Below are 13,149 nucleotides of genomic sequence, written 5' to 3' on the forward strand. Positions count from 1 at the left end.
AATGTATTAATACTATCTCCATCAAGAGCTTTGTGATTTTAGGACTCTGTTCTCCTTTTAATAAATCTGAAAAGAAATCATACACTTATTTTCCATACCATGGAAACAAAACCCCACATAAACAAAACGAAGTATTCAAGGATGCAGAGAGTCCAAAGATATGTTCTACACTCCGTAACATCATCAAGTGCATAATAAACTAGAAGGTTCCCCTCTCATAAAAGGGATTTCATACAGCACCAAAGACATTTCAGAGAGACATACGTTTTCTTAGTGTAGATACAATATGTTTAAAAAGAACAGAATCTTGTTTCAGAAGGATTTTAAAACATGGATGCGTTTATGCAGCCAAAAAGCTAAACTTTGCCTATGTAAACTAGTACATACCAATTACTGACAAACACTTTCCTGATCTGGAGTTTGAGTGATACAACTATGAAATCTTTTATGTGCATTCACACTACAGAACGTGGAGTAAAATCAAACTGACCCATGAAGTCCGTTTAGTCAAATACACCAAAGTGCTGTTTCAGCCTAGACAGAACCTAATGCTCTGTTAGGCTCTTCAACCAAAGGTGTCACAGCTAAAGAGAGCCCTACCTGTCTAGGCTATTAAGCAGTCTTCAGAAAGGAAAAAGAAAGCTTAATGGTAAACCTTGGTAATCACTTACTTTCACGTAGCCAAGAAATACTGTATGAATTTTGTTCAAGTGTATACTGATTTAGAAAGATAGATTTGTAAAGAAATTCATTTTCTAAAATATCTGTATCGCCTTAAAAGAGATAGAGAAGAACAAAAATAGAGTATATGCCAGAAAACAAGCAAAGAAAAGGCAGTCACAACAGTAAAGCACCATCACTTTAAAGTATTTAAGTAAGAATTTTTCAATATAGTTTTTGCTTTAAAAAAATTGTTTTTTGATAAAATAAAAAAACATGAATGTAGTTACTTACTTTTGGGACAGCAGGCTTTCTCCTTTTGGCTCCTGCTTTTTCTTCACTCCACTCAGCAGGCTCCTGAATGCTTTCTTGACCAGCTTCTTTGATAGGACTGTTAACAGCTAGATGAGACTTCAATATAAAAACATCACTGTTAAGATGGAAATCCCTTTCTGAACTACAGAGTAACGATATCAAGAGATGTTCTGCCATTTGTAAGTTACTGAAGAAACCGTAAGAAACCCTCTACTAGGGCTACAATAATAAAAAAAATATATTTTTTACATCTTTTGATTTAAATTACATTTTCATTAACTAACTTTCAAGCTCCCAAGCAATAACAGTAATTTATCTTCACACTACAAATACTGCAAGGTAACATTTACCTTAAGTATAAATTAGAAAGGAGCTTTGAGCCACACACAATTTGTGAAGCTCCTCGGCCAAGAGATGTAGTCACACTATAAATCAATTTCAGTATAAGGTACTGTCTCTGAATGGCGGTGAACATAAGGCAAACTCCACATGTGTTTTTGTCTGTGTATCTGAAAATGTAATAAAACCATTTAACAATCCAAAATCCGCTATGGAGAACTTTCCAGGCATTGTAAAAGAAAAAAAAAAAAAGGGAGGGGGCAAACTAAAAAGACCCCCACCACACTGGGTAAAAAAGCAAGTCTGAGCTCCATCCTGGCCAAAAAGTGCATTTTCATATTAGCTATCAGTCCTAACCGAGCAAGGAGAGTACTATCTATTCCGAAAAATATGAGCAGAACAACATAACAAAAGCTAAAGAATTAAATTCAAAGATATGGAAATAGAGGAGGGAAAGGCAAAATTACTATTTTTAATTCCATTACTTTGTGGACAGCATTTTCACTCTTAAGCATTAGCTCTTTTGAACAAAGCCAGCAGAACTCCCTTGACTCTTAATTTTTCCCGCACTGAGGAAATGGTTTTGGATTTAAGCCCAAACCACAACCTCCCTTCTACGCTCCACCTCTCCTACTAACAGTTACAAGCAACATCTGCAAAGTACTGCTTTCAGAACATTCCAGCTAGTTCTGTCAGTTAAACTGAAAAAAAAATGTAGCTCTCTGGACTTAAAGACAAAATACACCTAGTAAAGTGGAAAAAAAAAAAAGTTGAAAAAAAATTTGTGAAAAAGTTAATCTCTCTTCATGAATGACTGATAAGTTTATCCCGTTCATACTATCTTGTATCCAACCTAAAAATTCAATTTTGCCAACATCTCAATAGAATTATCACACTCTAACCTTATTCTCTGTACCCAAACACTAAATTCTCTACCCAACCTTATTTTTAAAGCTCTAACAACCATATCATCTTTATATTGCACCATAATTGTGCTTCATGTTACTCTTTTAATCAAAGAATTTGCATGTAGAGCATACACAAAGATCAAACAACATCTTAAGATACATCCACATAAGTCCAACAGTACAGATAAAAAGCTTGTGTCAGCCTCCCTACAACCTCATGTAATGACTCTCGCAACATGCTATTTGGCCATAATATGTGTCCAACTTTAATATTAAATTACTGGAAAAATATTTTTCTCAACTTATTAGCTTAATCATGTTAACTTCCCTCTGAATCTTCATTCTTTTTCACCAAATATTTGTGTGATAACATTTATACCAGTATCTTTACATCAACATCTTCACTTTCAAGATCACTCACTGCCTATGCTGACACTCTTTTATACCCCCTCTTTGGCAGCCTGGGATCCCAGCTTTTGTCTTTGCCTATTTTAACCACTGCTGCCCTTAAAGTAGGCACAGGTTTCCCCATGAACTCCCATAAAATTGCAATACTATATACAAGTGCTCTTAAACACGTTTTCCTTCCCTAACTGAAGTGTCTATAAGCCTCCACCCCTCAAAGAAACCCTTAACATTAATTAGGACAGAAGTAAAGATTATTTCACTTCAGGCAGGTGTGCCTCCTTTTCCTTACTGCTAGAAGGAAGACTCGTACTCATTTCTCCAGCTTAGCTAATAAGATGCTAAAGTAACACCCTCACAAATTAGGAAAGTTGCAACATAGCCAAACACCAAGGGAACTAGCAGAATGTAAGAAAGGTAATTCTTAAGTGTCATCATTGTGAACTATATGTTATACTGCAAAACATGTACAGAAATAAAGCTTATTTCAGCATATCAGCTGAAAACAAGTAAAATGAAACAAAAACAAACATCACTCTCCCTCCCGCCTTGGGTAAAGTGGCACCTTCCTTCATCTTATCTGTGGTTTTTGAAGGAAAAGTGACACAATATTCCATTCTGAGAATTAAGTCCCCAAAATAGTGCTTTGTGAAAAAACATGGAAGATCACACAACTGATTTGAAAACGATCAATGTTCACCAAAGTAAAGCATCTCTGAATTAGGTCCTACTGGCAGTTTTATTGCAGATCAGGTAAACCTTAATTTGTCTGTTTTATAATCTGATCCATTTTCTAAAACGGCAAGTTTAGTCAGCTATTTGGAGATGTTCTCCTTCAGCACCAACAAGAACTGCCCACAAACAGGAACAGGAGCTGGCTGATTCCTAATGCCTTGATTTGCTGCAAGTGAAATCTCCTTTTAACAATGCAAAGCACAGGATATAGAGAGGGTTAGCAAAGAAAGTTAAAGTGAAGATTCAGAAGAAAATTTATCCAAGTCTACTGCATTGCTTCATTCATTCTATAAAACTGAATAAACAACAGTGAAGTAGTTATTAGGGCCCTGTAGTCTTGTTGCTTTAACTGGTGAGCTGTCACTACTAAGTGACATTTCTTCTTTCAGTATGCTTAAGGCTGTACAGGGGGAAAATTTAAATGTGACTTGTGGAAAGAAAAATGAAGAAATGAAAGGGGAAAAATAGCAAGGAACAATTCAATGGCTCTAGCCAGATCCTGACTTGTTCACAGCAGTCTGAAAGAGCTGGCTCTAGCCAGATCCTGACTTGTTCACAGCAGTCTGAAAGAGCTGTCACAGAATCTGAAGGTGTCCCAATGGAACTCAAGAGACGGAAAACACTGCTCCTCAGAAAAAGCTGCTCTGCTGGACAGTATGTATGTATCTGTTGATGGCATGTTTTACGTATTTCCCTTTGGAAATGTAAGCTATTTAGGAAAGTGTGAACTGCTATGAAAGCAACTCAAAGCACTGTTTAATTGAAGTCATTGGGCCTTGCTATAAGACAAAATATTAGAAGGGCTCTTTGTTGTGGATTATTTAAACGCAGATTTTCAACTTGTTTGGACTGACTGGTGACATAAAACTCAGTTACAGTTCTCAACTGCCTCAGTTATCCTAAACCCTGTCACAGTGAAAAAAGTGAAGAGGTATAGTGATTTATATTTTTCAGTAGCAGGAAGAACCTGTCCCCTATTAATAAAGCCCTTCCTCACTGCGACATAGGGATTATGATATTTTCATATCCATAGCAGAAAAAGATATTCCTCCAGAATAAAGCATCTTATCTGCTGATTCCACCTCAGAATCTCCAACTCCTTCTCTATACAGGTTCTCCTTCAAACTAGGCACACAGTAACTTGGAATGTTTTATGGAGGAAGGAATAGCTACTGCAAAAATACCTGAGATGCCAGAGTGCTAAGAGCATCGAATAACCAATTTTTGTTATTTTTGCTGCAGTGTTGTCTACAGCATCCAGTATGCAATTAGGGTCCACTGTGCATAGCAAAAACCTGCTATGCAAACACTGTGCATAGCAAACAACCTGCTATAGGATGTTTGCAGCAAGTAGGCAAAGACAAAACGAGCATGTCCATTTCTTGGTCTTCAGACTAAATTTGGGGTTTCTTGTAGATAGACAGATATAGAGCTCCAGTTTAAGCCTGGAAGACTCACCAAGAGGTCAAGAAATGAGGAATCACTGACAGATAAATATTGAATCAAGCATGTTAAGTGACAGTTTGGGGGCAAGAGGGAAGTGCTGCATTGCTTCCAACCACTAAAAGGAAAATGTAGTGCACAAAGTAATCATGGAATGAAATGTGACAGAGATATCTGTGGAGAAAAACACTTGGGCTTAGAGGGTAAAAGTATGGTGGCTGAGGTTCCAAAAAATCATTACTTTTGAAGCATGTTTTTATAGCACCTATGAAATTTGTAACTTGAGACGTATTGTGACAGAGTAGGATTTTAAAAACACATTCATCTTTTAAAAATGTTAGCCCTGTACTCTGAAACTGTCAGCATGATTCCTCCTGAACTTACTACTGACATCTCCAATTATACAAAAGAACCATTTCTTATGTTACAAAAATACAAGAACAATTGTTCAAAAAATCCAGCACACTCTGGATGACTCACCTGCTGATGAGAGAACTTCACTTTAGGATTGTTGTCAATTTCCCATAACCCTTCATTAAAACCTTTCCTTTTATTTGGTTTGCCATATTTATCTTTATTTTCAGAATAAGGGAATATATCCTTTGGTCCCAAAAAAGCCCTTCAGGAGAGAGAGGAAAAAAAATTACCACAAAATCTCATGTTTTAACATGGCTACTCTTTTCAAAGGAGAATAAGCACCAGATGTTATTAAGATGCAAAATCCATTACGGAGGCACCTGATTCTACTACATAACCATCTTAATTTTCCTAAACTTCTGCCTTCAACAGCCCTAGTTTTCCCTTACTGCCACCACACAGCGCTTTTCTCTTGCTTAGGATGTGTCTAGGGCAAGAAACTGCCAATGCTGTGTCCCATCAAGATTACAGCTGATTAAGACAACCAACTACTGTGAACTAGAACAATTAAAAACTAAGCAGCTCATTTATGCACAGAAAGAGTAGTTGCTTCCTTAGGGGGAAAAAGGCTAAAATTTGAAGAATAAAGAATTGTTAAATCCTGACAAGGTAACGTAAGAAAGCAATTAAAAGCAGAAGATATGGCTCCAAGCCAACAAAGAAAAGTCTGTCAAAGTTATTAAATTAGAAGCACTATAGTTCAAAGATAAAATTTAAGAAAAAAATTCAATGTATCTGAAATGAAAAAGCAGTATCGGCGTACACTGAATGCCCAGGTCTTTGTAAGAATCCTACGTAATTCGGTATTAATCCCAGAGTTTTCAGTGTGTGAAGGCAGGACTTTGATCATTGGATTTGCTTATGTAAGTCATAAAAATATGAAACTGCTCCTTACTTTAAGGTTCTTCAACCCTATCCTTGACAAAACACACATTAAAAAATGTTTTTTGTTTACTCTATTCTCTTAGTAGAGGACTTAGGATAGTTTTTATATCCTTGTCTTCATCTGGCATCCCCTAAAACAGCCAAGCCCCACAACACAGTAGTACCCCTAGTGCCAGCTGCACAGCTAAAGCTGTTGGCTTAGTAGCTCTCCCTGTCAAAGTAACAGTATCCACACTGATACTTTTTTCTAAGTATTACTTCTTCTAAACCGGACTTGTGAAAACAAGGTAACAAATTACTGCAGACCAACATTCTGGTGTGTGCTGAAGAACATCAAGGCATACTTCGTTTCTGTTGTACTTCTATCTGGATTTCACAGAAGCCAGCCAAATGATGCTAACGGAAAAAGATGACTTTTCAGTGGTTCATTTTCACTGTGAAAATGAACTGACATTCATTTTCATGTGCTCATACCCAGCTCAGTCCAATTTTACGTATGTAAGATCCAACTATTTGAGAAGTGTAGCTACTTGCTTTATGAAGTAGCGGCTCATGGAAAAGTTAAATGGATATCACGAAGCTCCACTTTCCTATTTTCTCCATCATCTTTAAAAAGAGATACTTGAGACTGACATCCTATTGAATAAAAAGAGAAGCTATAAATCATCTAGAAAGCTTAAGCATTTTCTACCCCAGCAGTAGAACACTTACCTATGTGCACAAAGTATTAAGTGGCAGGTTAGACTGCAAATCACCCACCTCTTTGCAAGAGATGGTTAGAAAGGATTCAGTCAGCATGGGAACCATGCACCTGCAAAGTCTACTTAAACAGAGCAAAAGGCTGGGGAGAGAGACAGAAATGGCAAGAGACAAAATAGGGAACACTATCTCCATTCTTCCCTGAAGGGAAGCATTTTTCCAAGGCTTGTAAGGCTCTTCCCACATTGCTCAGGCTCCAAAGAACATCAGGAAGTGACTACCCTGAAAAGGTCATGTAGCCTGTTAGGTTGCTGAAGTTAACCTCATCACGTACCAAAAAGAAAAAGGACCAGGAAAGCTTGAACAGCAGAGACATTACCCTAATCCATAGAGTTCTGGAACTACAGTTCAGAGTGCGACCTTCTGCTTGCCTGTCACTAGCTAAAATTTGCTAATGTGATTTACTGGTACAACAGATCCAAACAAAGCTTTTATTAATATACAAATATATTCTTCATTACTATCCTTGAAAAAAAGTGTACTATTCCTATGGTAAGACAGCATAAGAATAAACAAAACATACCTCAGTCAAATCCCAAAAGCCTATTTTAAGAAGCATCTCTATACACTGCACAGCTGGCAGTGGCACATTTAGTTGGGTCTGGCAAAACTTCCAGAAAAATCAACAATGGCAATCAAAATACAAGCTTATACTTGCTTACAATAACTTGCAAAAATGAATTAATATTTTTCCTAGAAGTCAGGTGACAATCAATCTGGAACAAGGTTTTTGGGGTTTTTTTTTTCCTCCTTTAGGTCCTCTCTCTGTTGCAACCTTCCATGTAACTAGAAAATATCACCCCTTACACAAAAGGGTTTTTCACCATGATCAAGCACATAATCTTAATTTTCAGAGTTACTGTTAATTAAAGTAAGATAGGCTGCCTATATGCACAGTAATAAAGTCCTGATGCCACACTGTTAATAGGTGCGCACAGGTGTATAATTTTAACCACAAAAAGTACACGGCAGAACAAGTTCACTGAATTTATCTTAACTCCTGTTAAAAAGTATGGAAAATGGTTGCTTCTACCTCATTCCTGAAAGACCACTAATCCATTACTCACTGCTACAAAGCTAAATAAAATTAAATGCCATGGAACAGCGCTCTCCATTTTCACTTGGTCTACTCCTTCCTCTTGTAGCACACAGCCATCTGCCTAGATGTTTAGCTACACATAGAAAGCAGAAGTACCACAAAATCAAGGAGTATGGGAGTTTCACCTATTACCACTCCAAGGATCACAACATAAATGAGATGCCTAAGAACAAAGACTACAAGACAGCTGGGTCATGGAAATATCCTGTAGTTCGTAAGGTACAGGAAAAACAAGTAACAGAACTTTCTCTTATGTTCTAAAGAAAATCTCTTGAGGACTTCAAAATACAGTAACCCTGAATCTACAGCCTCACCAGAACTAGATCTCAGTAAAACTTTGTTTTGTAAGAACATTAGAGTGAGGAATAGACATTTCAAATTTATGCATGTACATAAGCCAAAAACACACACACACAATCCAGCATGATTTAGAAACCTAAGTTACATTTAAAACAGGTTATGATGCTTCTCAAAACTTTACAAATTTATTTTTAAAGCTTTATATGAGAAGTTATTTCTTTCTAACCATAGTTGATCCATGTACCTGAACTTGTTTTCAGAGACTATACAAAAAGAAGCGGTGCAATCCAGAATGACATACATTATCGAGAAAAGAAATAAAACAATATTGTGTTTTTAACTGCCAAAACATCCTGGAAAAAAAATAAGGAGAAAGGTAACCTACCATATACTGCTTAAAACTAGCATTAAAAAAAACAGGATTCAAACCTAGCAAGCTTGAATTAAATTCCAGGAGCCCCTTTTTGCCCACAAAACTACACACAGAAAAATAACCAAACCCCTGAACAGCTCCACTGAAAGATAAGAACAATTAAACAATGCATGGTAAACTGACCCAAGCACATGGACAACTTTTTGACAGAGCAGTTACTTCTTAGAAAAGAACTAAGTAGAAAGTTGAAGTATTACTTATTTTTACAGATAGGTGAGAAGTGCCAGATTAAAGAGATTTCAATACATGAAAATTAAATTTTCATGATATGAAAATTAAAGTAAAGCCTTTCTAGAACCTGCAAGAAACAGAGCAGCTGTATACACAACTTCCATTTCTGTGACCTGCTTATCTACAAATTTGCTATTTTGTTAAGAAAAAAAAGCAGCAATAAAGAATGGCATTGCAGCTTTTTAAAAGCAAATCAGGCAGTACAGGTGGCACTGAACTTGAAGTCTTCACAACCTACTCTAGAACAATGAGTCATATCATAAAGTAAGATGATGATTTCCAATGAAACAGTCAAGAGAACAGCACAAAAAGCAACATATTTAGAAGCATGTTCAGGAATGGAAGAAACATAGTCCCTTCAAAGCAAATTTTGTATTTTAGCACAACGTGCTAACATCCAACAAAGATAAACGTTTTGCAGGATGACAGGTATAAAACTAACTGGGATGAGACCTGGACTATCAACTGCATCCCCTCATTTTCCCTTCAATATCTTCAGAACGAATAAACAAGACACCTCCAAAACCCCTCAGGAAAAAAAAAAAAGTCAATGAAGATCTTTGTCTGTTTCTCCAATTTTACCTATTTCATTATTCTCAGCTGTATTTCAATATCTTTGAGAAACTATTTCTGAGAATTTGGGAGTACATAAGACTGTAATTAAAATCCATTACAAAGGAAAGAGAAAGTTACCAATCATACCACTTAAGGTAGGATTTGGGTTTTTTCAGATTAGAAAATAGTACATGATACAGTTACAACCTACTAGTCCCATGAATAGCTTACTGCAAATGTTAAAAGAAAGCTGCCTGTTTTGTCAAACAAGATTAATTTAGGAAGAGATGGTCTGCTATTGAATTCTATAGTTTTAAAATATACTACATTCCGGGAAGCTGTTAAGTTACTGCCGAGGCATTCTGCAGTGAAAAAAAAAAAAAAAAAAAGCATGCCCTTTAATATGAAGGACTTACGTCTCATGGGTGCCAAAAAAGAAAATAGGCATTTTATTTGTAGGAGGTTTTACTGCTCCATCGGGAACTTCATCCACCTAAGGGAAAGAGAGACTATAATTAAAGCTGAGTAACAGTTAAAAACAGTCCAAGAGGAAATATTTGAAAGTGTTAAGCGTGAAAGAAGAGATGCTACAGAAAAGCAAGGAAGTTAAACAAAACGGGTCTCAAAGATTATGTGCTTTAAATATGTAACCAAATCAAAGATAGTATCAGCAACAATAGGAAATGACAACTCTTTCTGTGTTACAGCAACACTTATGTTACCATTTTCAACAACAAAAACCTAGGACAGGCTAAAAGTAAAAACAGAATTCAATCCCATCCAAATACTGCCTCCCCCTTAGAATAAACTATAGCCACACTTCCTATCCTTACACCGAACTGATGACTTGTCCAATATTTTGAAAATTAAAAGGTCATTAAACTTGTTTTTAAACAACTCTTAACCCAGCAACTTAGCTAAACCTTTGGTAATTAGTCTTTTATCTACATTCCCACAACCCCCACGTGAACTAAAGCAGTCACAAAACTTGGCACCACTCTTTCAAGTGAGCAGGGAGAACAAGAAAGAGGACCGGACAACTATTACATACACTCAATTTAGGGAAAAACTATAGCATTAGCTGGGTTAACTAGCAAAAAGTAACCCTCCCATATATTTTTTTTTGTTTGTGTGTAAAAAAGGAAAAGATACCCAGGAATAGCATTTTTGTATGGTTAGGGTCTTACGGAGTTCCAGACCTTGTTATGCTACTAAGCAGCATTTCTCGTTCCTAAAAACAGAATTAAATGATGCAGTAATTCAAATGCTTCTGATATTTTACCCCCCAAAAAGAGTACGAACTTAGTGTTTTGCAAATAAAAAGAGATGTCTTTAATGAAGAGGCATGTAGAAAGTTTTAAGCTTTTATCCCACCTCAAAACTCTGCCCAGAAGTTCATTTAAAAGTTTTCTAAGGTTCATCAGAGAGCACTGCTTGACATGAGGTGAAACCATTATATACGTCTTGACGTTCTAAAATTCAAGCACCCCTTCACTAGCTTGGAAAGGGGGAAGAGGCAACCAAAAATCTGTTTGACAGGTGTATATGTATCACAAGAGAAGAGACTTATAGAGCAGCATGAGCATGCCAGAGTGGAGCACCCGCAATGCGATTTAGGAGTCATGGCCAGCACGAGAAGTGCTATCGCGCCCTGCCTCACCCAAGGGGACACTGAAGGCAGAGGCGACTTAACCCCGTTTCTGCCCACACGTGTCTGCTAACGCCCCTGGGAGCCCAAAGCTAAGGCGGCGGGAGGGAGGGAGGGGGAGAGGGGCGGGTGGGGCCGAAGGAGGCGGTGGCCCGCGCCGGACGAGGGGGCGCCTTACCCTGGCCGGCCAGTGCGGATAGCCCTTCATCTTGGCGAAGATCAGGTCGCCGGGTTTGAAATCGCGGCTCATGTTTTTTCACCGAGGCGCCGCGAGGCCAAGAGGGCCGAGGGAGGAGTACGAGGGGGCACCTCCTCCTCCTCCTCCTCCTCCGCCGCCGCCGCCGCCGCGCTGCCAGCTGCCGAGGTCCCGCTGCCGGGCCGGGAGAAAGGCGACCCAGGAGGCGCGTCAAGGCCGCGCTCCGCCGCCGGCGGGCGGGCGGGCGGGGGGGCGGGGGCCCCGCCGCCCCCCAACCGCCGCGCCAACCGCCACGCCCCCCGCTCGCGGCGCCGACGCCACACGCGCACCCGCGCGGCCCGCTCGCGCCCGCCTCCGCCGCCCCGGCCCCGGCCCCGCGCAGCTCCCGCCACACGGCCGCCCGCCCGGCAGGCAGAACGCGCGCTGCAGCGGAAGCGGCGCGGCGCCGCGGGCAGAAAGGCCCAGCTCCCCCCCGGCCTGCCCGCCCGCGACCCACCGCGCGGGGGCCCGGCCCGGCCCGGCCCGGCCCGGCCCGCCGCCCACCTCAGTCCGCCGCCACCGCCGCCGCGGGAAGCGCCGCCGCGCTGCCTGCTCCCGCCAGGCGGGGCGATACCAAGCGCTGCGCGGCCGCCGGGGGAGGGCGGCGAAGCCGCGCAGGCCTCGCCGGAGGGAGGTGACTCCGCTCCGCTCCGCCCCCGCGGGCGTGAGCGGGGGTGTCGGGGCGGCCCGGGCCAGAGATCACCCTCCTGCTGGCGGTGGGGAGGAGAGGGCGAGCCCCGCCTGGCCCCGCTCCCCCCTCCTCCCCCCCCCAGAAGTGGCTCGTTCCACCTCCCGCTGGGGGCGGGGCGGGCGCTGCCGCCGCGCAGGGGGGAGGGAGGCGGCGGCGGCGCTACGGTGGCCGCTCGCCGCCTCCTCCTGCTCCTGGTCCGGTCCGGTCCGGGCGGCCAGGCCGCGGGCCGGCACCGGGAGCCCTCAGGGGCGCGGAGGGGGCGCCCAGCTCGGCCGTTGCTTGTTTCCGTTAGTGCGACCCGGGGCGGCGGCCCGGCCTGCCCCCGCGGGGCAGCCGGCTTGTGCAACGCTCTCGTCAGGACGCTGCGGTAACTCAGGCTCGGGGCTTTTTGTAGCCACCCGGGTGAAATGGGTGGCCGCGGGCTATGCACCGCTGAAGTCCCATTTGCTCCCTGAAAGCAGTTTTCACCACTGTTTAAGCCTGTTGGCCTGTGCAGAGTCTCTTCCCGGGGGGGGGGATTTCACCCATTCACAAAATAGATCTAATTATCGCTGTCCGTTTGGAAAATAAAAGCTTATGTTTGTGTGTGCCCCTCCCCCCCGTTCCCTTGTTCTGCTGTTTTTCTCTCACCACATAAATCCCATTAGTGTCTCCTCACCAACAGTCCTCCCGTTCCTAAACTTTTCATCTCACATTGCTGCCAGTCCCAAAGCTATTGAAATTCCCCAGTTACCCCTTCTCTTTTTTTATTCTTGATTCTCTGATTTCTTCCAACATCCAGCAACTCGTGACTTGGTTTCAATCTCAGACAAACCTTTCTCACCTGCAACTCCACCATCAAACTCCTGTTCTTTCCTGGGATTCATTCAGACTTTGCCTTACTCTCCTTGGCCCCGCCGTATCTACTGGCTTCCACTGTTTGCCTGTTACACTCATTCCTCTCTCATCTAATTTCAGGGACTGCAGCCTCCCCTCTTTCTCAGCCCATCTCCCAGTCTCCTTGTTGAGGGCATCAGGCACCTTCAGTCTCCCCCTGCTTTCTCATGCAAATACCTTTTCCGGACAGAAAATTAAAGGTGCAGATTTATAGT

The 13,149-nt window shown here is 41.5% G+C and overlaps 1 protein-coding gene across 1 annotated transcript in view; it reads right to left on the minus strand.

The window, feature by feature from the left end:
- Positions 1 to 12,019, minus strand: part of PSIP1 (PC4 and SRSF1 interacting protein 1) — a 35,804-nt gene extending 23,785 nt beyond the window's left edge. Inside the window, exons 1-5 of the mRNA XM_068928888.1 lie at positions 11,872 to 12,019; positions 11,311 to 11,502; positions 9,901 to 9,977; positions 5,286 to 5,424; positions 955 to 1,071 (exon numbers count right to left, since the gene is read on the minus strand). Coding sequence (XP_068784989.1) covers positions 955 to 1,071; positions 5,286 to 5,424; positions 9,901 to 9,977; positions 11,311 to 11,382 — 405 coding nt within the window. The 5' untranslated portion in view covers positions 11,383 to 11,502; positions 11,872 to 12,019. The remainder of the gene's footprint in view (positions 1 to 954; positions 1,072 to 5,285; positions 5,425 to 9,900; positions 9,978 to 11,310; positions 11,503 to 11,871) is intronic.
- Between the last annotated feature and the right edge of the window lie 1,130 nt (positions 12,020 to 13,149).

The sequence above is a fragment of the Struthio camelus genome, chromosome Z (assembly GCF_040807025.1).
Source record: "Struthio camelus isolate bStrCam1 chromosome Z, bStrCam1.hap1, whole genome shotgun sequence".
NCBI lineage: Eukaryota > Metazoa > Chordata > Aves > Struthioniformes > Struthionidae > Struthio > Struthio camelus.